The sequence below is a fragment of the Bombus affinis genome, chromosome 10 (assembly GCF_024516045.1).
Source record: "Bombus affinis isolate iyBomAffi1 chromosome 10, iyBomAffi1.2, whole genome shotgun sequence".
In the NCBI taxonomy this organism is placed as follows: domain Eukaryota; kingdom Metazoa; phylum Arthropoda; class Insecta; order Hymenoptera; family Apidae; genus Bombus; species Bombus affinis.
The window spans coordinates 12,042,110-12,066,919 of record NC_066353.1 but is presented as its reverse complement, the minus strand read 5'-3'; the positions used below and the strand labels follow the sequence as shown (position 1 = coordinate 12,066,919).

The 24,810-nt window shown below is 31.9% G+C and overlaps 4 protein-coding genes across 9 annotated transcripts in view; 2 read left to right on the top strand and 2 right to left on the bottom strand.

Moving 5' to 3' along the window:
* LOC126920954 (putative fatty acyl-CoA reductase CG5065) overlaps positions 1–24,810 on the top strand; it is a 109,282-nt gene that overhangs the window by 32,077 nt on the left and 52,395 nt on the right. The gene's annotated exons all lie outside the window — the stretch shown is intronic.
* On the top strand, positions 410–2,365 carry LOC126920968 (40S ribosomal protein S3a). The gene is made up of 5 exons (XM_050732034.1): positions 410–577; positions 1,024–1,127; positions 1,348–1,670; positions 1,922–2,083; positions 2,158–2,365. The coding sequence occupies exons 1-5, from the start codon at positions 516–518 to the stop codon at positions 2,308–2,310; spliced, it is 804 nt and encodes a 267-aa protein (XP_050587991.1). The 5' UTR covers positions 410–515; the 3' UTR covers positions 2,311–2,365.
* Positions 2,444–10,309, bottom strand: LOC126920952 (putative fatty acyl-CoA reductase CG5065). Of its 6 annotated transcripts, none has more exons than XM_050731994.1 (9): positions 8,788–10,300; positions 6,301–6,563; positions 4,289–4,452; positions 4,068–4,203; positions 3,802–4,001; positions 3,573–3,732; positions 3,202–3,392; positions 2,828–3,085; positions 2,444–2,758 (listed from the first exon to the last, which is right to left on the bottom strand). In XM_050731994.1, exons 1-9 carry the CDS (start codon positions 8,792–8,794, stop codon positions 2,623–2,625), a joined length of 1,515 nt encoding a protein of 504 aa, XP_050587951.1. In that variant the 5' UTR covers positions 8,795–10,300; the 3' UTR covers positions 2,444–2,622. The 6 variants fall into 6 exon arrangements, with proteins under 6 accessions (XP_050587951.1, XP_050587947.1, XP_050587950.1 ...); XM_050731990.1 differs by having other exon boundaries at positions 3,480–3,732; positions 8,788–10,291; XM_050731993.1 differs by having other exon boundaries at positions 3,480–3,732; positions 6,301–6,530; positions 9,851–10,289.
* On the bottom strand, positions 14,300–23,379 carry LOC126920956 (putative fatty acyl-CoA reductase CG5065). Its single transcript, XM_050732002.1, has 8 exons — positions 23,207–23,379; positions 22,990–23,110; positions 18,001–18,208; positions 16,254–16,493; positions 15,826–16,090; positions 15,301–15,603; positions 14,941–15,148; positions 14,300–14,856 (listed from the first exon to the last, which is right to left on the bottom strand). The coding sequence occupies exons 3-8, from the start codon at positions 18,193–18,195 to the stop codon at positions 14,553–14,555; spliced, it is 1,515 nt and encodes a 504-aa protein (XP_050587959.1). The 5' UTR covers positions 18,196–18,208; positions 22,990–23,110; positions 23,207–23,379; the 3' UTR covers positions 14,300–14,552.

Below are 24,810 nucleotides of genomic sequence, written 5' to 3'. Positions count from 1 at the left end.
TAATTAACAGTTTAAAATAAGATTTCCTAAAATAAATCATAAATTATAGAAATAGCAATTTATTTTTAAATTAATCCATATTAAGCTTACAACATATAAATAAACTTATAATTTAAGCTTGTAAATACAGGATTATTTTCTTTAGAGTAAAATATATTTTTTATTTGATTTTATTATTGTTACATACATATACCTTTGTATATTCAAGTTTAGTATAATAATATATTAAATTTGATGTTTAAGTAACAGTATTGGAAAATTCTTATTTATATTTATTTTTAATACCCATTTATTAATATTAAGGATTTATTTATAATAAATATATATAATTAGGAATTTAATTTTTAAATGATTGTATATGATAACAAGTAAAATATTATTTAAAAAGTTTTATTCAAAATAAAAGCGAACTGGTACAACCAATCAGTGTTCGTGTATACGCTGTTAACTTATAGATCGCTCTGCCAGTTTCCGTTATAATGTGAACGTGGTTCTTTTCGTGTGTAACGTTAGTCATGGCGGTCGGTAAAAACAAGGGGCTCTCGAAAGGAGGTAAAAAGGGTGTTAAAAAGAAGATGTACGTAAATTATAATATTTCCTCGATGTATTTTAAATATCTCTTATGTAAAAAATGTAATTTTCTATTTGATTTCGCTAAAGATGCTTGATATTGAAATAGATTTTCTACACGTAACAGTCAAATGTATGCGTATATTCCATGTTTAATATTACTATTTTGTCAATATTTATTCGTTTATATAAAAGATAACCTTAAAAGGCTGTAAATATAATTTTTAATTGTATAATTGAAAATTTAACTTCTAATGTTTATTACTCATTTTATTGACTTCTTTTTAAATAATGTTATATCGATAGAAATTTATTGAATTTGATGCTTTCAATGAATTCAACAAATTAAATGAGTTAAAGTTTTAAAGTACCACAAAATTATTGAATTATAAGGAATTGTTATATCTAACCTAAAAGTTCAACTATCCTAACCTAACTCTTCTTTTTTCACAGTGTTGATCCCTTCACCCGTAAAGATTGGTACGATGTTAAGGCTCCATCTATGTTTACCAATCGTCATGTTGGCAAAACGTTGGTCAACAGAACACAAGGAACAAGTAAGATATTTTGTGTTAACAAGAATTTTGCAACTCCAGCTCCATAAAAGTTTTATTAATACTTTATATGGCGTTTTATGTTGCATAAAGAAAAGCAGACACTTACCATAATATTATTCCAATAATAGTATTAAAACTAGTTACTGCTACAAATTTATTTAAAATATATTGTACAATATATAACGTTCTGTTTATTAATATTATGTTTATTGTTTTACAGAGATTGCCTCTGAAGGTTTGAAATACAGGGTATTTGAAGTCTCCCTGGCCGATTTGCAAAATGATGGAGACGCTGAAAGATCTTTCCGTAAATTCAGGTTGATTGCTGAAGATGTTCAGCATCGTAATGTGTTAACCAATTTCCATGGTATGGACTTAACTACAGATAAATTGAGGTCCATGGTTAAGAAATGGCAAACCTTGATAGAAGCTAATGTTGATGTGAAAACCACTGATGGGTATCTTCTTAGAGTTTTCTGTATTGGTTTCACTAACAAAGATCAACTGAGCACCAGGAAAACGTGTTATGCTCAACATGCACAAGTTAGTATTTATACAAAATAAACTTATTATGTTTTATCTGCAATATTTGCAACTTAAAGTGCATGAAAGTGGTATACACACTTTTGTGTTGTATAAAGTTGCATATAATAATAAGCATTCACTTACCACATTACTTTTGGATTAGAGAGTAGTGATATTGATGTTGCAACATTTTTATTTAATATATATAGATTATGAAGTTATTACTCATGCATAAGGTTACTTATGTGCATGTGTATTTCTATGTTTAGGTCAAGAAAATTAGACAGAAGATGGTAGACACGATTACAAATGACGTTACAAAAAGTGATTTAAAGGGTGTGGTTAGTAAGCTTTTACCAGATGCTACTGCCAAGGATATTGAAAAAGCATCACAAGGAATTTATCCACTACACGATGTCTATATCCGCAAGGTATATAAGCAGTTCTTGTAAGCTTAATATTTTGAGTATATTTAGATATAAATGAGAAACTTATTACACTACAGGTTAAAGTATTAAAGAAGCCACGTTTCGAATTGAGCAAACTCTTAGAACTTCATGGTGATGGTGCTGGCAGCAAAAGTGAAGAAGTGGGTGAAAGTGGCTCAAAAGTTGACAGACCAGAAGGCTATGAACCTCCTGTACAGGAATCTGTTTAAGGGAGTAATTCTCTTTCAATATTTGATATAAATAAAAATCACTTTCCAGTGAGAATGTCATTCTCTATTTTATTCATTTTATTTACCTTTGTAATACTTTGGAAAAGAGCATATGAAATGATTTAATGAAATGTTACCTTATTTGCAAACATTTATTCAAAAAATAATTGTATAATACAATGTCTTTTATGAACTGTTTTAATTAATTCAAAAAAAGGTATGGATCAATAAACAAAAAAAGGGAATTTATAGTTTATTTGGTCGTAGAAAAAATTTAAATTGCTAAAAGTATTAAAAACTAGAGGTCAGTAATTAGTGCGACAGAGTTCGAGTAACAAATAACCAACTCCCTATTAACAGTGCTCTGAAACTTTCACTCCAGGATGCTACCATATAGATTAGTAACACGAAGAAAAGTATCTTCGTAATCACGTCAACCCAATACATGCTGCAACAGAAATATAAAAATTTATTAAAATTGATAGGATCTGAGAATCATTTTGCAAATAGATCTTACATCCTCAAATGTCTTCGAGCAGCTGGCAAAGTTTCCGGTGGTTCATTTAGAATGTAAATTCTTGCTGCTCGTATACATGTCTCGAAATATGCGTCTATATCCATGTCTTTCCCGTGTAGCTGATATTTCTCATATTCCACAGGATTAAGTTTATTCCTTAGTTCAAATATATTCGAGTTGTCGAAGTCCCATTGGTTGTTGGCGTAATACTCGAATACTTCGAAGCCTTTTTGTATTCGGCGTTGTACACGACACATACTGTTTATAGTAAGAGTTTTATGTCCTTTAATGTGGTCAAAGTGTTTTGATTTGCAAATAATTTAACATCTGTAGTTCAATAATTGCAATATTTAGATGTACTTAGGTATACTTACATTGGTTTATAGCCTGCAAGAAAAATAAGGCCATCTATGAGGTATGCGGGTATCATATGAAAGAGTAGAACACATATATTGTGCATGAGTCTTGATTTTTTCATACTGCCACCTGGGTACCAAACAACCCCATTCAAAGGTACCTTTTCTGTTATTCTTCGACCTCTGGCAATAATCTCTGCCCATGATACCTAAAATTTCCATGTTGAAACAAACTGAATTATTAGCTACATGTATAAATCATTATCCAAAATTACTTTTATTAAAAGATAATACACCTTAAATTCACTGCTACTTGTAAGATTATAAACTCTCTTTTCATGGTCCTTACAATATATAAAATTCCAAGAACTGGCAAGAATTGCATTTACCGCAATATCGACAGGAAGATAATCTGCATAACTACTGTCATTACAATACATTGTTCGAATAACGCCTTTACCAGCACCAATTAAAAGTCCTGTCGGACCGTTGATATTGTCTGTCCATCCTGGCACTGGTTCTTTCCATATAGGTATAACTATACTTGGTCTGGGGGGTAAAATAATCTTCCGTGATTAAAAATACTTTATACTCTGCAAAAATTATTTTTATCTATACCTTAATATAATTGCTGGAATATGTGGCATTGCTTCTTCAACCAAGCTTTCGGACAAAGCTTTGGTAAAGGCATATGTATTGGGAAGGTGTCCTAAAATTTTATCTGTCATAGCTTCAACTACATCATCATCCATCCATTCAACACATTTGATTATTTTATGAGGATCTGCAGGCGGTGGATACGGTTTCTCTCTTAAAATCTAGAAGAAAATTATATATTACTCCAAGTATATGTTACCATAAATAAGTATAATATGTTGTAATACCTTTTCTTCAAGATGACAATATGCTGTACTGATATGAGCAAACAGTTTCAGATGTTTCATCTCCTTGGCTAATTCCAACATTTGCTTTGTACCACGTGTGTTCAATAATACTGCTTTCTTCAGCAATTCATCAAATCTGTAACAGTTCAATGATTAAATCGTATATTATTTTCAAGTTATTTACACATAATCCAAATATACTTCATTTTGCACCACGTTACCGTACTGTGGCAGCTGCATGGTACACGATATTTATCTTTTCACAAAGCATCTTTCTATCTTCTGAGGAAATTCCAAGCCCAGGTAACGATACATCTCCACTTATAACAGTTACTGATTTTTTAAGTATCTCTGCACCCCTTTGTCTCTTCACTTTCTCAAAAAGCTAAAATAAATGATTTCTAAATCAGAGTGGAATTACATTTGTATGAATTATTTTGCTCAATTTATAAGACCGACCTCTTAAAATTTAAAGCTTAAAATATCAATGGATTCATTTTGGATCCTTGGATTCTTGGGTCCTATTTTACTTTGTTCTACTTGTTAGTAAAAAATTAATTCAACGTTGGTCAGAAAATTTTTTCCAAATTTGAATACTATTGTTTACTGAATACTATTATATATATAATTATTATTGAATACTATTCATTACATATACTTCTACTATAAAAATTTCGTCTGTAACCAGTTTTTCACTAACTGGTAACACAACTAAATTTTTCAGCCTATGTTGAGTGTACGTGTATATGAACGTTAGAAAAGGGTCCAGAGGCCAGTAGCAAGAAAAATATGATATAATACACCAGTACAAGAAAAATAAGAACTTTCACCGGACACGAGACTTGATAATAATGGTAATAATAACGTTTGCCATCCTCTTCTCTATGTTATAGGGCCTTGACTTAGTTTCTCGGATTTTTGTCTCGTAACAAAACGCACCGCCTTGCTTTTACTTACATGTGGTGAATTTCGTTGTTGGTAACCAAATCCACGGAAATTTCAGTGATTCACGTTACAGTCATTATGAACGTAATTTCGAAATATGTTCCACTCCGCAGGAAATGAAGATGACTCGACGGATGACGAGTAATTTCTCTTTTTTTTTTTTTCAAACATGACTTATTATAAGTTATACACAAAATATTTCACTGACTATTACGTGCGTTCTTTTATTTCTATGTTATTTACAACCATGTCACAATATGTGATCGATTGACTCTTGGTAATTCATATAAGTGAAAGAAGAAATCTTTCTTTCACGTGAAGAAAAATTCACGATGTAATAATTTCAGGAATTATGGCTGTAATTTCATTCGAAGAATATGTGAAGAACACGATTCTTTGCGCAATATCAATCATCTTGCATCTGTACAGATCAGATTCTTTCTCGTGGCCTTTTCACTGGTGTATAATTTTCGTCTGCAGTCTACTTGTGATATTGTTTCGTCATCGTATTTAAGAAAGGTCATTGTTTAAGTAATATTTTCTTATTTGACAAAAGTATACACATAGGGTATTTTATAATGCCTTGGAATTTTATTATTTGTTGAAACTTTAGATATTCCTACACAATCGTGCCTAAAAAAATTGTCTTCCTTTTCCAGCAGTGAAAACAACTTCTTTAATGAAATTGCACACATCTAAGTCTATCTTTACCGCACAGGCGATACGTAACGCTTAACTAATTAAATTTCCTCTACGTGTTTGTGTTTGAAATATAAATTAAAAACAGTAAAATGTATATATTCCTAACGCAACAATTGTAACAGTTTCTGAGGAAACTGGGATGAAAATGAGTTTCCATGCAATTTTAGCAAGACTTGCATTTGTAGATTTTTAAATATCTTTTGAAGAGTATGGCAACGGTGGACTAAATATCACTAGCCAGAAAATTAGGTCAGGAAGAATTCTCTTACGTAGAAAACGGGTTACGAGAAACCTGTTTACGTATACACATGTGGCTTAATTACTTGTTCTTCGTACTTATGCAATATCGTCTGCATCGTTTACGATACATTTCGGTGTAAGATATTTGTTGAATGTCAATCTAGAATTCTATATGTTCGCTGGTATTGACTCTGTTTGAAAACTTAGATTTGGATATAGAATGCTTGTACGACAATGTCGATTTTATTTATACCATTAAGGAATTTAATTAACCAACTCAAATTAAGAATTCACGATCCACGAGCACAAGTTAATTATATCTTACGCGACAAAAGAGATATCTTACCGGCGAATTGAAGATTTCCTCCAAACGATGTTTCGGATCTTTTTCCTTCTTCGTTCTGATCAACATGTAAATTTGTTTCGTGTTTTGTACACATCTGAGTAATTTTTCGATGACGACTTTGCCAAGAAAACCAGTCCCACCGGTGATTAGAATGTTCTGCCCTTCGAATGTTTCCGCTATTCTATCGGGGATGTCCTCCGTCTTTGATTCTGCCATCGTCTTGTATTTAACTAAAGTTTTCAATTTTGCCAAACTTTTATTCGCTATATGCGCAAAGAAAGAAACGAAGAGACAAAATTATTAAATTTCGTTTGCAAGGAAATTCCTATTTTACGAGGGGATCGTCCAGTCTTGCAAAATTACGGCGATTTTTCGTTTGCTAAAAGCTCGTTTAAACAAAAAGGGAAAAATAACAAGTTACGAGTAGAAGACAATTTCCATGTCAGATTTATGTCAAGAAGTTGCAGAGATATCGCATATACAGATGCAAGAAACGGCGACACAAATAGTGCACCGGGAAAAAGAGTTGTATCACTGGAAAGAAAATTGTAGGGTAAATTACAAATGACACGAAGGAAGCGGAGAAGGCGTTCTACTTCTAAGGAGAAGGCTGTCAAAATGTGTACTATGTGTACTAAGTTGTCTCAACAACGTGTATTTTCTTTTTATTTCCCTATTCGTTGCCAAATTGTAGTATATTCGTATTAGTTCGAAATTCTACTTTCTAAAGCATGCCCAAAGCTGTGTCGTTAATTATTAGGAACGTGTAATACAATCATGGTATTTAATTTTTCAATAAACCAGTATTTCGAAGGATACAGAGAAAGGGAGGTAATGGCCCCAGTTTTGTTTTGTAATTTCACGTTCCATTCTTTTGGAGTTATTTTTTTGTTTTCTGTTTAGTTAGAAAATGGTAATCTAGATAGAGTCGTAATAAAAGGAAGAACCACGCCATTTGTTAAAGTATTAATTACAGTATTTGGAAAAACATCGCAAACAAATCTGCGTGCTTGTAGCGCACCGAGATTCCTCATTGAAAATTACAGTAATATATGTTAACTTCGCGCCTAACAACTCAGTTATGTGACTGTTTCCGTGAAACAAATGACAAAAAGAGTCAGACAGTTTGCATGCGATCATCAAATGGGGATGTCAAGACAATGAGTGTCGAATAATTAGAGTAGATTGCAGAAACACAGGTCGACTTACGAAACAATCACAGCGGAGAGTGTTCGCGATGAGACTAGGCAAATGATACGTTTTTCTAGGTTGATATACGTGTAATCCGATTTTTATATAAAAGAGCACACGGTTCTGTAGCTTAAAAATATAAAACATAACCGGATGATCTTCCGCAAAAGAAAATATCCACAGGACAAAATCGAATAAATTACGTTGAAAGTTTTGCTTCTATCCCTTCAATGTTATCTACGTTTGCTTAGCGGCTATTAATTATGACACCCGGATTAATGTTTAAAGCAACGAGTGTAACGGATCCTATGTAAATGAAGGTTTTATAAAAGAAAGAAAATTGTGTTTGCAGAATCTTTGGAAGGCGATGTTGCAATAACTTTTACGACGATGCAGAAACGCAACAACGTATTGACAAAGAAACTGAAACGTACGAAGTTTGATTACTTTAGAAAAAAGAACCTTGGCAATAAGAGGAATGGTAAACGCGTCGCTTTCTCTGTTGAGAATTCTTTTCTTCTTTCTTTCTCTGTTGAGAATATCAGCTTCTGTTTCGTCGCTCTTAACAAACGTTTTATAATGGAATTTTATAATGAGAAGTTTCTGTTCCTCAATTTTCAAAACGACATTGATCGTTACGTAATCGACAAAATAGCATCGATCAGAAAGTACGTAAAAGCTCGCGTCATTTGAATTTTCTGTTACCCTGAGGTGTATCGCGATATAATGTGTATCGAAATGTAAATTCCTAAATCATTCCATTGATTTGTCATTCCTATTCATAGTTTCACGCGCCTTTCAAATTCTCATACCTTTCGTAGATACTGGACATTCCGTGTTGATCATAGGAAATTAATATTTGTTATTTATTAACGAGTCCGCGGATTTTTATGCGTCTATGGGAGATCTAAAAATATACAAAATGTCCCAAGTGTATAGTAATTGTTGGGTGAGGTATTTCTACTTAGATTTCGTCTAATCAGGTTTATAAAAGTAGAAATCTAAGTAAAAACCCGCAGTTCATTGATAATTGAAAAGATACTAATTTCATATTTAGTCGTTTTTTCAGCACTTCTAGCATTCGTCGTTTCGTACTCGCTAATCAACGCTCAGTGTTTGCCGATTAATGAGTACTTAACGTTCAATATGCTCGAGTACTCGATGTTTGACACTCATTGCCGGGACTTAGGTAATATTTGATACTCAATACACGTTAGAGATTCTCAGTAATCCTTGCTCGACACGTGTCGACACATCTCGACACATCATATTGGATATTTACTCTGTGATACTTACGAGACATTTCACATTGTATACTTAATGTTCGACGTTCAATATTCGGTATTTATGAAATATTCAACAGCCAAGTCGATGTATGTACTTAACATTGATATCGAGTACTGCTGATAGTACTGGTAATTACTTAATCATACTAAGATAAGTACTTAATACACAATATTAGGCAATGCAGAAAAATGCATTAGTCTAAAAGTAACATTTCATATCAAAATTAACTGTAACGTTTCAACTACTATTTTATATCCACGCATTTCCAGTATTCCACATTTGGTATGTTGCTCTGTTCGGCGCTTAATACTGACAAGACTATTCAAGTGTATAACATTTAACGGTAGATTAGAACCGAATATTCTGTATCTTAAATACATAACTTTTTATAGTCAGTGTACAGATCATAAATTTGTTTGTAACTTTGAAGTTCTACGATACACGTATACGTTGAATCACTATGTTCCACGTTATAAAATCTCGGTCACTATTACGTTCAAGTATTGCTTCACTTAGAAAGTTTGGCATTCGTTAGTTTTTAGCATTTACGATTACATTTTTTTTTTTTTTAATTTAATTTACATTATATGTCAGACATTGATCAATTAGATATCATATCAATTATATATCATCGTGTGTACCTATTTCTACTTACTCAACGTCCATTTTCAGAAAACAGAGATTTATTTCTAACACGAATTCGTCTTATTACGAAATACACCGTTACGCAAAAGGAATGAATAATTTTGAAAATATAAATGTAACTTGCCAATTTAAACGCCGGTATCATACTCCACTAATTCTTTGTGTAAATTATATTGAGTAATTATGTATAGGATGTACGATAAGCGAAATCGAAGCTTCTTTACGTCGTTTTATCATTCGAAGGAGTATCAAGATAATAAGACAATACCTTTGCGTGTAATAATAAATGTAGCTCTTAAGAGTTATTCTCTCACGCGACGACTCACTGTCAAAATATATCATGCGAGTGTATCATTCGAAAGGAACAAGCAAAGCAAAAAGGAAGAAAGAAGAAAGCCATTGGTTACAATGTTAAGCACTTACTCACAGAAATGCAAGAAAATTCGCCTTTATCCGAATTCTTTGTCGAATACGAGTGAACAATTGGAGAACGGAACGAAACGAAACGAGACTTGAAGAGTGACCGGCTACAGTCGATAGGTGTTACCTGAACGGCGAGCTCGGTATAAACTGAGAAGGCATAACGTTGGCCCAATATTTCCTTGGACGATCATCGATGCAGCCCCACATTCGGTTTTCTTTGCCTCTCCCCACCTTTATTTACAAGAGAAGCTCGATATTATCCAACTTCGAATCACGTAATTGTTCGTTTTTTTTCCTTTTTTACATTTTATCAGACAGTTTAATCGTTGAAAATTATTTTATGAATGTGAAATATGGATTGAACACGTTGTTCTATGTTTTAGCATACAGTCAGATCTGTAGAAGCATTTTATGAATGTGAGATACAGATTGAAAGAACTAAATCGAAAAACTTTTTCAGATAAGATGACACGAAGAATTGAGCGAATTGCGTTGCGAGAGTTCGTTTAATGTGTAATCGGTTCTGTTAATACAACTATTAGATTAGAAAATACATTGATTATCTACGTATTTAATGATATAAATATTTATAATGTTCGTGACTAAGTAAGCTATATTCTAAATTATGTATATTATATGGAGTGTCTTGTGGTTTAGTATACGAGTTTTGTCAGTGCTTTCTATGGATAGGTAAAAGTATGTAAGCGTTTTGCACATATCAGTATGTACAATGAACACTATGTATCTTGTTTTGTCCTGTGTTGAACCGAGAGATGCGTATTGACATCTACCTATACATGCCATATCTCATATTTTTGTGGTAACTTTCTAGTGAAGCACCTGTAAACTTCACCTGTTACATGACGCTTTATTTTTATATGTACAAAACATATTGACAAAATTTCTGTGGGGCAACCTGTATACTTTAGTCTATATATACATGTGTGATTACTTATAGGTCCTTCTTTTTCAAGAAGAACCTCGATTATGTTATATTATACGGATTGTACGTTAATATAGCAAACAGGAGGGAAAATGGATTTTTGTATATTTTGTATATTATGTACGTGCGTCGAGTCTTGTCAAATTGCCTTTACAAGCCCTTACGTAACTCGTGAAATGAGCTTACGCTGGAACCTCTGCTTCTTCAGTTGTTTAACTTGATATTAGTCACATGTAATTTGCAACACAGGGATATATTGCATGCACGCTTTTGTTAATTTATATATATTAAAGAAAAGCTACTATGAGAAAGTATATGACTCGTGCTGAATGCTTTATTTAGGATATCTACTAATTGAGTTTTTAACTAAACAAAGTTTTGTACGTATATTTCAATTTATTATGACCGTGTCCTTTAAAGAATTGAAATAAGCAAAGTAAATTATATTCACAGAAAAGTCCTTGGAATATAGATTTGGGATGATAGTTTAAGTATAGTTTATTTTTAGTTTTCAGAATATAGTTGTCACGTTGTTGCTCATTGTTACTATTCTACTACATTTTTATTACAGACCATCTCGAAAATTTTGTATGATTACAGTAGAATAATTTAAACAGTGATCAGTTTTCTTCGTGCCTTTCATGTTAACTTTAATTGTGATATTTCGTTTATATGATGTTTTGTAATGTGAATTTATCCTCGATATTCGATCTGTTGTTAAAGTCCAATATGTCTCGTTAGAAGTGGAAACAGTCGCGATTTTATCGAAGCAGAAGGGATCTAATTCCTGTGTATGTCGAGGATATTTCGAAATTCTTTGAGAACCAGAATAACGAGTGGCAACCGGAACTTCATTCATGGCAAATGAGAATTATCTATAAATAACAAGAAGAAAGTTTTCGCTACCCGTTTTCCTTAATTATATCGATTAAAGATTCTAATTTTTCGATCCTCTAATTTTTAATTACAATTCTTTTCGTATATTTGCTCGCTTCACGAGTATATTTAATCGTATACTTGACACAAATCCATAAATAAGTTATTAATCTGTCACATTGAATTAAAAGAAGAAAAGACAATTTGTTACACCTCATTTTTCATCTCTTAAAGTTTTTTCTGTTTGAAGTGCTTGTTTATAATATTTTACAAAATTTACTATGCTATAGGACGAACGTTAAAATTATAGTAATAAAAAATATTCGTTAAATGGTTAAATTTGCGGGCAGAAATAATTGGGAATTTAAATTCTGAGAAAGCCATGTTTTTATTAATAAATATCCTATCCTTTATTGATACGAAAAAATATTCTTATTAATATAGAATATTCACATTTTAGTTTTCTCATAAATATTGTGATTACCATTCACAAATGTTAACCAATAATTAGATTGTCGACCAAATAATGTCGATCTCTGTTAATTGATGCAATTTTACTTTCTTAACCAACCTATTGAGAATATGTTAAATTTAATTAAGATTGTTGTCCGTAACCTCGCATAACCTCGAAAAGTATACGGAATGATTTCTTACACAGCTCTTCTTACATTTATTGTACAAAGCAAATGCTTTGAATTTTTAACTAAATTTGATTTATAAATGCGAAACACATTAATTGAAGTATTATAATAAGCCAGTGCTTAATTAGCTTTTTCGTGCAAAAGCTAAAATGTTGATTCAACATTATAATGGATCATTTACAAGTAACAAGAAATGAAGAATTTCTTACATAATTGTTCGAGACAGGTTGACCTCAAACGAGAAATGAGGGACAGTTATGTATATATCATTATTACATTACTTATAGCGGTATCACAATTATTGCGAAATCTCTGAAATTTTTGGGGTTATATTAATATTTAAGGTTATACACGTTCTAGTAATAATTTATCGCGCGTCAATTTTACCGCTTACGAAAAAGCATTCGTTTCTACGGACGTTCGCGTATTTGGCGACGTGACTGCAGAACGATTTTGTTATTAGCAGAAGAAGAACTTAATATTTGTTTGATGCGAGCGTTTGATTATAACTAATGCAGACATAGCCCTACAATAGAATTATCTTAGTTTGTTTTTACAATTATTAAAAATATTCAGGTGGTTTTATAAATATTATCGTTTACTTCTATTGACGGCAACATGGCAAGGTATATTTATCTATTGTCATCATATTGCTTGAATTACAATTAACCTAACACTATATGAATGATCAAATAATTACCGTTGTTTTTCTCACTGTTAAGACTGACAGAATTTAAGCGAAGCAACATTTTTAAGAAAGGTGACTTAACAGATTACTTATTTAAGTATAACCTCGTATTTACTCGTTAATATTTAAGATAACTTGTTTAATATAAAGACGAATAGAAAGAAATGAAGAATATTACCATATATAAATAATAAAATGTTAACTGTCTTTCTCTTAATGTTAAAAATGACAAAATTTAAGAAAAGAGAAGTTTTTAGATACGAAAAGGAGGTACGAAAGACGTAATAACAAAAAGTAAAAGTGCGATCATGAGGAATGACGCGGAGCGAAAGCGTGCGTGCACGAGCAATCTTTATTCAAAAAGAAACGTGCCAGCACACCTGTAGCGATGGCTGAAGAGTGAGGGCTGTACCGCAAAAGTAAAAGTGAAAATGGTAATGTTGGGAGAGGAGGGAGAAGAAGGAACGCACATGCACGAGTGAGAATGAAAGAGGACGAGTGCTACAGTGTCATGTTTCGACATCTTTGGGGTATTACCGTGTTCGCAATGTGCTTCGTCATTTTTGGTTTAGTCTTCGTTCTTGCCTGAAGGTAGTCATTGTCATCAGTTGATTCAAGATGCATCACAAAAATAGCGTCGCATTATTCACACCCATTGACTGGTATTTGTATTAGTCGTTATTTTTATTGAACTTATTTCTCTACATTCAAGGTTAGGTCTAGTTAAAAATGACATTAGGGTAATCAATTTTATTTCAGCGTTATTCTTTCTACGATTACTTGTTTAATTCATTTCTAACCTGTTGACTATGCTTCCCTTTAATTAAGAACTTATATAGTCAGAATTTTGATTTCATTAATGTAGGTAAATTATTTAAAACGGATGGAAGACTCTTAAGTAAGAATATTTTTCGTTAAAAATATTAGCAATTCCAATGATGTGTTAACTCATTTTCCTCAGTTTACCGGTTAACATTTCATTGAATATTTATGCTATTTTTGATGCCAAATAAGAGTAGTAAATAAATCTACAATATATTTTACATTTGAATATTTTATGAATTCTATGAATATTCTTATAAATCTGTCAGTAGAAAATTTATATTTTTTCTGACATTCGTACAGAGTCTTTGTTCGTATCGATAATTTCAATGGTCATTCTTATATAACTTTATATGCTAGTCAGGTAATTTCGATTCTTATATAACGGGTGTAACAATGTAGCAGACTTTATCGAGCCGATTATGGACTTGGTAATGCCTGAAATGTTGGTAGAAGTGGATAATACATTTTTAAATACAGAAATTACAAAATAGAAGCTTCATTTTAATATTATATTTTCAAACACTTTCAAAAGTTATAAAAAGGCAACATATTTTTATCCTATATACAATTTTTTTCGCCTAAATTTTCGCCTACACCTTAATTAAATATTTCATCCTAGAAATATTTGTAAATGTTTTCTATATCATCAACAAAGAGAAATAAAAATAAACAAATATTGCCTTATTGGGTGGTCAATTTGAATTTACTTTAGAATATTTAAATCTCGGGAAATCTAGATCTCGTTAACCTCAAAGACAGCCGCAGTTCGTTCTTCAAACGAGTATATCCACAAATATATAAACCACGCGAAGAAAATCGCGAGGCCAATTTTAATGAACCAATCGGCGAAATACAAATACCTAAGAACTTTTCGTGCACGAGGCATAGTAGAAAAATCGTCTTTCAAACAATATTGTCTGGTGCCTAATATATAGATTGACATGTATTCATCCCAATCTATTTCTGTTGTATCCATAAAGAACTCTTCTTTGTCGGAGGAATTCATTTCAGAATGTAATTCTTTCATACGGTCGTTCCTGAAAGGAGAAAACGAAATTTTTAGTCATTTGTATCTTATTATCGTATTATTATTATATTATTTTATAATAAAACGTAATTACGGAAAGTTCCATTGTTTGGTAGTATAATATTGTATCAGTTTAAGACCAAGATTAATTCTGTTATGCACTTTTATTAAAAACGGTTTGTTTCCAGTTAGAAGAACTAAAATATCTATGAAAAGTGCAGGTATATAATGAAATAAGATCACACGCAACCAGTGAAACCACTTTAATGTAGTGAGACTTCCACCTGGATACCACAGCACACCTGAAACAAAATTTCTAAGTTATTCATTTTATTCTTTTATTCCATACCGTATAAATACAAAACAGATACTATTGAATAAAATAAGCGAAAGTACATTTTAGTTAGAAGTGGATAGATTAATTCAAACAGTATATTATTCCTTCCTCACTAACCTGTAAAGGGATACATTATGGTATATTTCTTGCCAGTATCTACAGCCCAACCCCAAGAAATTGAGTTTTCAATACCATCGGTAACGTTCATAAATAGTGGTTTCTTAGTGTTTTCTTTCCCTACTTTCCATGCTAGTACGATAATCGCATTAATTGCCACGTCACAGGGAATTATGTTCATTTTGTACTCGTAGTTACAAAGCACCGATCGAAGTACACCTTTTCCAGCAGCTACCATTAAACCTGTTGGTCCATTCAAGTTATCTACCCAACCAGGTTTTGGTTCTTTCCATGATGCAACCACTAAAATTAAAATTGACGTTGAATTAAAATTTACATAATAATTAAATCTATAACGTACTAGGCATATGCATTATATTATAAACATATTTATTTCGAAATCATATGACGATCATAGGGGAAGAATACAATAAGTCGTGTTCTCCATTTTTTTATGGGAGAACCGTTTCAAAATTCAGTATATTTAACATATAATAGTACACGTCATCAAAATTGCGCATTTACCTATCGAAGGTCTTGCAATCCCTGCAGGCACGCCACATTTCTGCACCAAATCTTCAGCGAGTGCCTTGCTAAAGGAGTAGGTGTTCGGTAATCCTCGTAGCACTGTCGGTGTCATTAATTCCAGAAAGTCATCTGGTCTAGTATTTACCATTTCTATGACCTCATCGGGGTCCATATTGCACGGGTAATATTTTTCTTCAAGTACAGGCTCATTGCAGTGACAGTACGAAGTAGAAACGTGAATGAAGGATTTTAAATGAGGCAGCTATGAATAATGTATCTTTAAATTTCCCTTATTACGAATCAAAAAGGTAGTGAAACAAATTTTATTATAATTATAACATGTAATGATTCTATTATAATACATAGCATAAAAGTAAGAAATTTTAAATATTCATGACAATATATTAAAATGAATAAGTATTTACCTGTTTCACAAGATTTGTAACATTTTTGGTACCAAAAGTATTTATCGTTACCGCTTCTTTAAGCGTTAAGTCAAACTTGACGTTTGCTGCCATGTGGAACACAACAGAGACTTCATCCATTAGTCTCTGTTTATCGGCGGTCGATAAGGCAAGATCCTTACAAGTTGTATCACCTGGTATCAATATAATCTTTTCCAATCTCTCAGGATGTTTTTCCTCAATCATTTTAAGTGGAATTTCCTAAAAAATCGATCGAAAATTGATCTGTAATTATAAATTGTAACATGAATACAATAAATTGATAATATATAAAAAAATATTGGAAATATTTCATAATACATACATGATCGACATTATCAAATATGAATAAACAATTATTACAATACTCAATTCTTTTTATTCGTTGAATACATTAAGAAGAGATATAAATAAAGATTAGATCGTGAACGAGAAAAAAAATTATTTACTATGTAAAAGTGCTGTTTAATGGTTTACCTATAGATGCATTTACGTTTTTCTTACCGTGAATGTATTTATTTCAACTGGTTTTCTAGAACACGTGCAAAACGTATACACTGAAATTATCACATACCATAAACTCAACCGTACATTTCATTTTCGTTGACACGTAGTAGAAGCGTCACTTATCGAATTACCAATATAAATTGACAATTTTTGTATCTTTGTTACATAATATTTTATTACTAGATTCATGACATTTTTAATATGGTTATTTACAATCGCTACCTCGCTAAATCTTCGGTGAATAGTACTGTTAATCAAATAGTCAATTTTATGACACGAGAAATAACGCAAACTATTTTGGAAAAGAAAAGACCTCAAATAAATTTATATACCATAAAAATATTGTAAAACAATAATCTGCAAAATAACACGTTTATGACACGAGAAATAACGCAAACTATTCATTATATTGGAAAAGAAAAGACCTCAAATAAATTTATATACCATAAAAATATTGTAAAACAATAATCTGCAAAATAACCTTTGAATCGATTGCGGTGCCTTATAATCGATGAATGATTACAATCCAATGGCCTACAACGTGAACGATAGGTATATACGTTTTCTTCCTACCTCGTGTTACTGGTAACATTAGTCATGCTGCGCGGCAACCATCTACGTGTGATATACGTTGCACATATCACAACAAAGGGTGTCATAAAGAACAACAGAAGCAAATAGATTTTATAAGTCGTTAGAATTAAATAACTTTTTCAATCTTTTATTTTTTCGCAGAATCTATTATCTGCAGCTGCAGATTAATGTCGTCAAAAGGAGGTTAAAAAAAAAAAAAAAACGATGACGTGAAGCAATAAAACATTCCCAGTAAACAAGCACACGTATTAAATTGAAATCGATTTATCTAAGATTCCAAATACCAGATTCCGATTGAATACATGTGTGGTATCAACGACGAAGTCTTTAAAATTCTACTCCCTTCTTGAACGGTAAAACAGTTCGATGTTGTTGCATTGGTAACTGAAAGTCTAATGAAAAGAAAGGACAGAGATAAGCTCAAAATCTTTAACGTCTCATCAATTTCCCAAACAGCACATGTACAAAACATCTTAACGTTAGCCCGTGAAGCTTTCAACTGGCAAATCTACGCATCTTTCAGAAAAGAAATGTCGTTTCGTTTCTGATTTAAATCATGCTCGTAGAAGTTATTTGAATCCGCCATGAGTTACGATAATTTCTTAGAATAATTCACACTACATCATACCTGCATCATGAGCTTCAACCGTGATTGTGGATCTACATCTTTCTTCTTCCTCACCAAGACGTAAATGTTGCCAAGGTCATGGCAGCTCAATAACAGTTTGTAAATTAGGACCTTTCCCATAAACCCAGAACCACCTGTGACGAACACGTTTCGACCTTGGAACCAGGCAGACACCGATGCTACGTCTGATGCCATATTTCAGGGAATGCTGAACAAAAAGATGACAATAAAAAGAAACAAAAAGAAGTGGTTGAACGTGTTTATAAAAGATAGCTGCGCTCGTATAAATATTTTTATTTTATATTTTCCTCGTCTTGTTATTGTCGAAAATATCTTTCGAGATAGAGCGAGAAGGAGAGAGTCTATTTTCGAGTAAATTTATGGATGAGATTTTCTTTTCACCGAGACGTATTCTAGATGCTCTTCTCATCTTCATTCGATATTCACTTGAACATACGTAAGATTCGTTATATAACACCGTTGTGTTCCTCGAGTTATTTTCGAGCAAATCGTATTTTTCCACCGTTAAAATTTGTTTCTTAAATTTAAGGAAAATGTAAAAGAGTCGTTCTTGTGCTTCGATGTTACGTTAAAGAAAGATTGTTTTTTATACGTTAATAGCTCCTTAACGCCTTGAAAGCTTTGAAAGTAAATGAGCCCGAGGATTATGGAAATAGCATTTACGAGAAGAATCTCGCCGTGAAGAAAATTCTCCCCGTGTCCCTCATGAACCATTATTCAAATGCAAAATAAAGCGATCGTTTATAGAAATTTATCTAGGTAATGATATTCCTAATTATTTCAATTATATTATATAGAAAGTAATTTGTAATAGTATTTAGTACAATTCGACTAGGTTCGAATAAAATTAGAATAGTTTAGTTAAAAATACACGACTTGTATGTTAATCTGCTTCGTTGCCTTTGTTTAATCATTGCGATTTCCTTTGCGTTTCATTACGTATATCAATGATCAAATCCAATCAGTAATCTCAATGTTATTATTCATTTAATCACTTCGAGCCTGATATCGCTCGATTGGCGCAAATAAATTTGTATATTTTTGCATTTTCGACAAATCGACGATTGTTCCATATATAGTTATAACACTGATTGCTACAAATTGACATATTTTTCGACGTGTTCTCCGCGTCTCATTCCTGTTATTTTACAAGGAAACCATACAATTTTCTCTATTAATAATTTGCACGCGATAATATATCCACCTACGTTTCAATAATATTTGCAAATTTTATTCAACTTATTAAATAATTGGAATTAATGGAAATGTAAATTTTCCCATGCATTCGCCTAAAGAAGAAATTCTTTCTATGATTTTTACGATGCAGACTATTTTAGTCGGATTTTCATTCATCGATACGTAACATTTAAAAATCTTGGAATCACCGGAAATCCATAATTCATTCGATCGCATTCAATCTTGCTTATTCCAGCGAGAATAAGAATTTACGCGTGTTATTATCGGTAAAATTAGCACACAGATTAAATCGATGATATTTTAAACGACATCGTATTCAATTTGCGAAACGAGAAACGCGTGGTTTTTTCAATTTTTTAATTTTTAAATTGCCGTTACAATTTCTTAACGAGATCGCTGACTGTGAAAGTTCCATTCAAGCGAAACATTCATGGAAATTACCATCTTGTGATGGGCTAAATATTATAAAAACCTTGTACACGATACACAAGCAAGATATTTGACGGACATTAGCCTTCCTGTTGATAAAGTCGACTAATTAACTAACGTACTGTTGCTTGTTACGTTGAGAAATGGTTCTTTATCTTTTTCTCTTTTCGAAAAATTAATGCTTTCGAGATGCATCACTTTCGAAACAAGGATATGTAAAGCACGTGCTATTATTATTCATGAAACGGCATAGACACGCTATAGACCAGCCATCTCTTCACATTATTATTAGCAATTCACGAACATTGTTATATATTCGCAACGTGTTGCGAGCATTTCTCTGGAATCTTGCTTGCTACTGTTCGTGCGTTGAATATCGATGAGAACAACAAAGACGTCTCGATCTGCTTTTTGATTCCGTGTACCGTGTATTATTCTATTATTTTATGCCGTAACGTAATCGAAAAATCGTCGAACTTTTCATCGTCTGATTTAAGACGCGACCATTTTCGTTAATTGTAATCGAAATTAGAAACGCGCAAGTTCCTCCGTTAGCATAATAATTTTCCGTAGTATATCACAACTGTGATCGACTCTTCAATGATCAGAATGTGCAATCCTTGGCAAATATTTGTAATGAAATTTTCATTAAAGCACTAACCGTAAGGTATTTTACGTTATGACTGTGGTACGTTTTAAATACGCGAGATAATTTACAAAGCAAACCTTCAGCTTCGAAACCGGTTATTGAATCATATGCACCGTATATAGCACATTAATTTGAGGTCTTCCTCCATTATATCCTTTTTCCTTTTCCAATTCGTTAAATTTGTTAAATCCTGCTAAACTTTCGGGTATTAAATTAGCAGATATGAATTAAGCAATTGATTCCTATCAATTGCCGATTTACAGCGAAAACAGAGAAAACATTTTACTCTTTGCACTGTAGAATTTAAACGATTCGTCGAATAGCAAGTAGAATTGAGCAATTTCCGTTAGCTAGATGCTTTTTCTCGTGCAATTTTAATTTATAATCATTTATTGTCAGTTTCTTCTTCATTACTGTCATCTTTTTTATAGCAAGCAATTTCTTATTTAACCATAATTAGTTTCTTGCGATAATTTCTTATTTGACCATTATCGACGATGTTCGCGTTAAAGATTGTAATTGAGCAATTATCGACGCATACACCCCGTGTTCCATAAACAGAACTTTATCGGGACGGTACATTTTCAAAATTAATAAATTAATCGTTCCAGTTCTTTTAATTTTTTTACTGCGAATATCGAAACATATTTTCTCTTGTGTAATTGTCATTTATAATCGTCAATCGCCTTCTTTTTTTTCATTACTGTTTCCTTTTTTTGTAATCGTTTTTTTATTCAACGATCTTACGTTGCACCAAACCGATTTAATTTGCGTCTTACTGTAAACGCTTTGCTTTCTAAGATAGTAGCATATTTTTTAATTTGTCTGGCAAATAACGTCAAGTACGTATTCATGAACTGGTTTTTATTAGTGAAAACCTGTGGTATTATCTAACGCGCTACTGCTTGATGTGTTAATACGTTTAACTGACATATACTGACATCTTTAAATATGTTCTATCAAGTAAAATATTTGGAAAAGACATTACATTAATAACCTTGGATTGGTACACCGAGATAAAGTCAAGTCCTTCGTGTATTTCACTTCTTAATAAATAGATAGTGGTTTGTATATATATTTCATGGAATCTATTTGATATTTATATCGTTTATAGAATATAGGTTCAAGTTACTACGGTCAAAAGGATGCATTGGAATAAAAGTAACAGTGAAAATGACCTCCTTCTTTGTTTTACCTAATGAAAAACTTTCGTTGCAATTTTTGGCAAGGCATTTCTTATTATTATTTACTCGAATTTTTTTTATTACTCCGGGAGAAAATCTTGGAATATCACGCGTGAATTTTCTTGAATTTATGTATGAACCATATAATCGTATCGATTATACGCGGTAATTTTATCGATTGATGTCCTTCACAGTGCAGTATCGGTCTAATTATTAAAATTATATCAGATCTTTAATTAAAATTCTTACGTAGATTTTATTTATAATTAGTCGAAGTTTGATTATACTCGGTAATAAGGAGTTTGAATCGATAGAATTTTCTTTTGGTTCGATGTAATTTTAGCTTTAATGCTCCGCTGATGCTTGCGAAATATCAGAATATTTTATTGGAAAGAACGCAGGCTTACATCCAGTGTCATCCACTTTGACGAGTAAATAATTCCTTTACTTTTATTCCTAATGCTGTTTTATCATCCTTTTGTAACCGTGCTTGTCGTGACGCAAAAACAAAAAGCAATTCCCTGTGGGTAAGACCGCAGCATCAATTCTCAATTATCGTAAACACTTTACTACTTTGGTTTCTACTGGTCGCAAACGCTTTTAAAAGTTCAACCTACGCAATAATATTGAGGCCATTTGAGTATTACCTCAGGTACTTTTCTTTCGACTTAGACGTTTTGCAAAATTTCATCCAGCCAATATATATGGAATGTTACACGATATAATTCATTCGATTAGTCTCGCTTGATAAGATCGAATAAGTGAATCGTACTATCGGTTTTCCTTAATAAAACAAGCGTTGTATAATTGTTGATCAATGTATCGTCCATTTAAAAAGCTGCTAAAATTACTCTATTGGCATTGTATAGGACAGAACCAATGGAAACGAATAATCGTATTATCGATAAAATTAAAAGAATTGTATCTTTTAAGAAATAAAAATTTCCATACTATATAAACTTGTTTCCTTAACATTATAAATAAAATTATACGAGGAGAATGAAATAATAAATGCACAGTCGTATTTCAATCTCAATGAAAAACAATATCGATTTTGTCAAAGACACCTACATTTTCTTGGTAACTGAAGGTTGCTGTGTTAAGGGGCCCGCTTCACTTGAATTATATGAATAATTTGAATAAAACAATAAAAACAAGCTCAGGATCGATCAACATCGAATCAGTTTTTGAAACTTTATAAATTCACGCTATAAATTTGAACTGTAAATTTATAATCAACTAATACCAATAATAAACTTTTATAATTTTGAATTTAAACCCTATATCTTTCTTCCTCTCAAATCCTTCGATTGTAAAAGGCTGATACTTATTCTCATATTAAATCAATGCAATTTATACGATCCAACCAATTATTTCGTAATGTTCCAAATTTCTCGATTGATTTTTATTTATTATATATTATCAATTATTCTCCATAATTTACCAAACATAAATCTCAATGCACATCTTTCGTCTTAATTCGATATTATATCGTGCTCTAATACATACCTAGTATATCACAGGAGCTGATTGGCACAAAAAGTCCTCGACACGTACCGCTTAAGAACCGTCTTTCACAATTTGAGTTTATTAATAATATTTAAAAGCGACAAGAAAAGATGAAGAGTATCTACAACAAAGAAATTAGTATATACCATAGACTAACTTAAATGAAATAAATTCGAGCATAATAATCGCGGTGGCAAAACCAAAGATTGAGACCTACGATCGCAGAAGAGGAGCGAAACGTTCTGACGGAGTTGCGTGCGCGTTCACTTGGTGTGCACTCGTCTGACGGGAATTTTATAGAATTCCAAGTACGATTAGGAAACCGGTAACTTTTCGAGTTATAGCAAAGATACGCGATTACCGACTGATCGTATCTGCTCATTTAGTTACAGTTCACCCCGCTCCGTATCTGTTATTACTTGTTGCGTGATTCGACATTCGCCCCTGAAGAAGTCATTGTTTTCGTAGTCGAATTTTCGAGGTTATATTCAAGGTAGACTGACCGAGCAAAAGTGAACGCACCAATCCAGTCGAGTTGAGCATTGTGGTAAAAATGTTTTCGCATGACAAGATCCCGAACGATATTTAGGATAAAATAGACGAATTTCGAACAAGTTTTCTCCGAGGCTTCATAAACAAAGCATCTATTAAACGCAACAAAGCACGAGTTCTTTTCATATTTCGCTTTATATGTTAAAAAATATTATACAATACAATATGTCTAGTTTTTAGGTTGCAAATTAGTAGAAGGCACGAAGAAGTCCATTTCTCCTAAATCGTTTATAATTTTAGTTAAAATTATCGTACAATATCGAGGCTTTGTGATAAGTATGTACTGGTCATACTAAAATATAGTACCAAATTTTGAATCGATGCGTTTGGTAGTTTTCGCACAATCAATTTGTCAACTTATGTAATGGAAAATCTTAAAGTTGCAATAAAAATGTATGAACTTATTTCGCTTTAGTCTCGAGCTTGTACGTTATTTGGAAGACCATATATTTTGATATATGGGTGTAAAAAGATTTTTTGACATTCAAATGCTTGGTCAAAATACAGCGATTATCATTTTTTGATTCAAAATCATTTGTTGCAAAATTATATTGTGAATAATAAATTATTTCTATAATATTGATGTGTTAAACTTGCGTTATCATTTCTGTCATTATTTATTTTATTCTTTATTATTATATTACGCTGAAATTATATTATTATTTAGCTTAATTTATTTCAAAGTCTAACGTTTAAAATATTTTATAAGTATAAAACAAACAAACTGCGTTTCCTATCTTGTTTTTACTTTCACTCCTCTGTCCTCCATTTCTTCTCATCATCTTAATTGACTGTGACTAAAGAAGAGACCATATATTACCTCGTTAAGGACCAACGTTGTATTAAATTAACATTCCTTTAGAATTTTTTTACTCATTTATATTATTAAATTCTGTTGTCTAATGTTGTGACTTAGATGGAAATCACAAAGATGTGCTGAATTTTTTGTCAATTTCTTTTTCCATTTACATACCATGATTTTATAAAGTTCAAGATTATAATATTATCGTATCAGTTTCAAATTAATCCAGGTAGACCCAAGAGTCTCTCCTTTCGTAAAACTTCCAATATAAATTGACCTTGTTAATCAAATTTTTGAATTAAGGTATTGTTTGTTATTTACTTATTGCTCTAAGTATCCAGAAGAATAATGTTAAATGTTTTATATAAATGAAAGTAAAATTAAATATACTATTAAAGATTGCGCAAAAAAATTGTCTTGTAATTATTCTTCTGGAAAGATGATACTAGAGGATACATATCTGAATT

What these genes read in the sequence shown, in the direction of transcription:
- LOC126920952 (XM_050731990.1), bottom strand. An exon ending in AGGAAATCTTCAATTCGCCG is followed by an intron (nt 4,453 to 6,300) that starts GTAAGATATCTC and finishes CATTTATTTTAG; the next exon opens with CTTTTTGAGAAAGTGAAGAG. An exon ending in GCTCGAAGACATTTGAGGAT is followed by an intron (nt 2,759 to 2,827) that starts GTAAGATCTATT and finishes TTTCTGTTGCAG; the next exon opens with CATGTATTGGGTTGACGTGA.
- LOC126920956 (XM_050732002.1), bottom strand. Translation starts at nt 18,195, where the DNA reads ATGGCATCAGACGTAGCATCGGTGTCTGCCTGGTTCCAAGGTCGAAAC. An exon ending in GATTGCAAGACCTTCGATAG is followed by an intron (nt 15,604 to 15,825) that starts GTAAATGCGCAA and finishes TTTTAATTTTAG; the next exon opens with TGGTTGCATCATGGAAAGAA. An exon ending in CATAATGTATCCCTTTACAG is followed by an intron (nt 15,149 to 15,300) that starts GTTAGTGAGGAA and finishes ATTTTGTTTCAG; the next exon opens with GTGTGCTGTGGTATCCAGGT.
- LOC126920968 (XM_050732034.1), top strand. Translation starts at nt 516, where the DNA reads ATGGCGGTCGGTAAAAACAAGGGGCTCTCGAAAGGAGGTAAAAAGGGT. An exon ending in CAACAGAACACAAGGAACAA is followed by an intron (nt 1,128 to 1,347) that starts GTAAGATATTTT and finishes ATTGTTTTACAG; the next exon opens with AGATTGCCTCTGAAGGTTTG. An exon ending in ACGATGTCTATATCCGCAAG is followed by an intron (nt 2,084 to 2,157) that starts GTATATAAGCAG and finishes ATTACACTACAG; the next exon opens with GTTAAAGTATTAAAGAAGCC.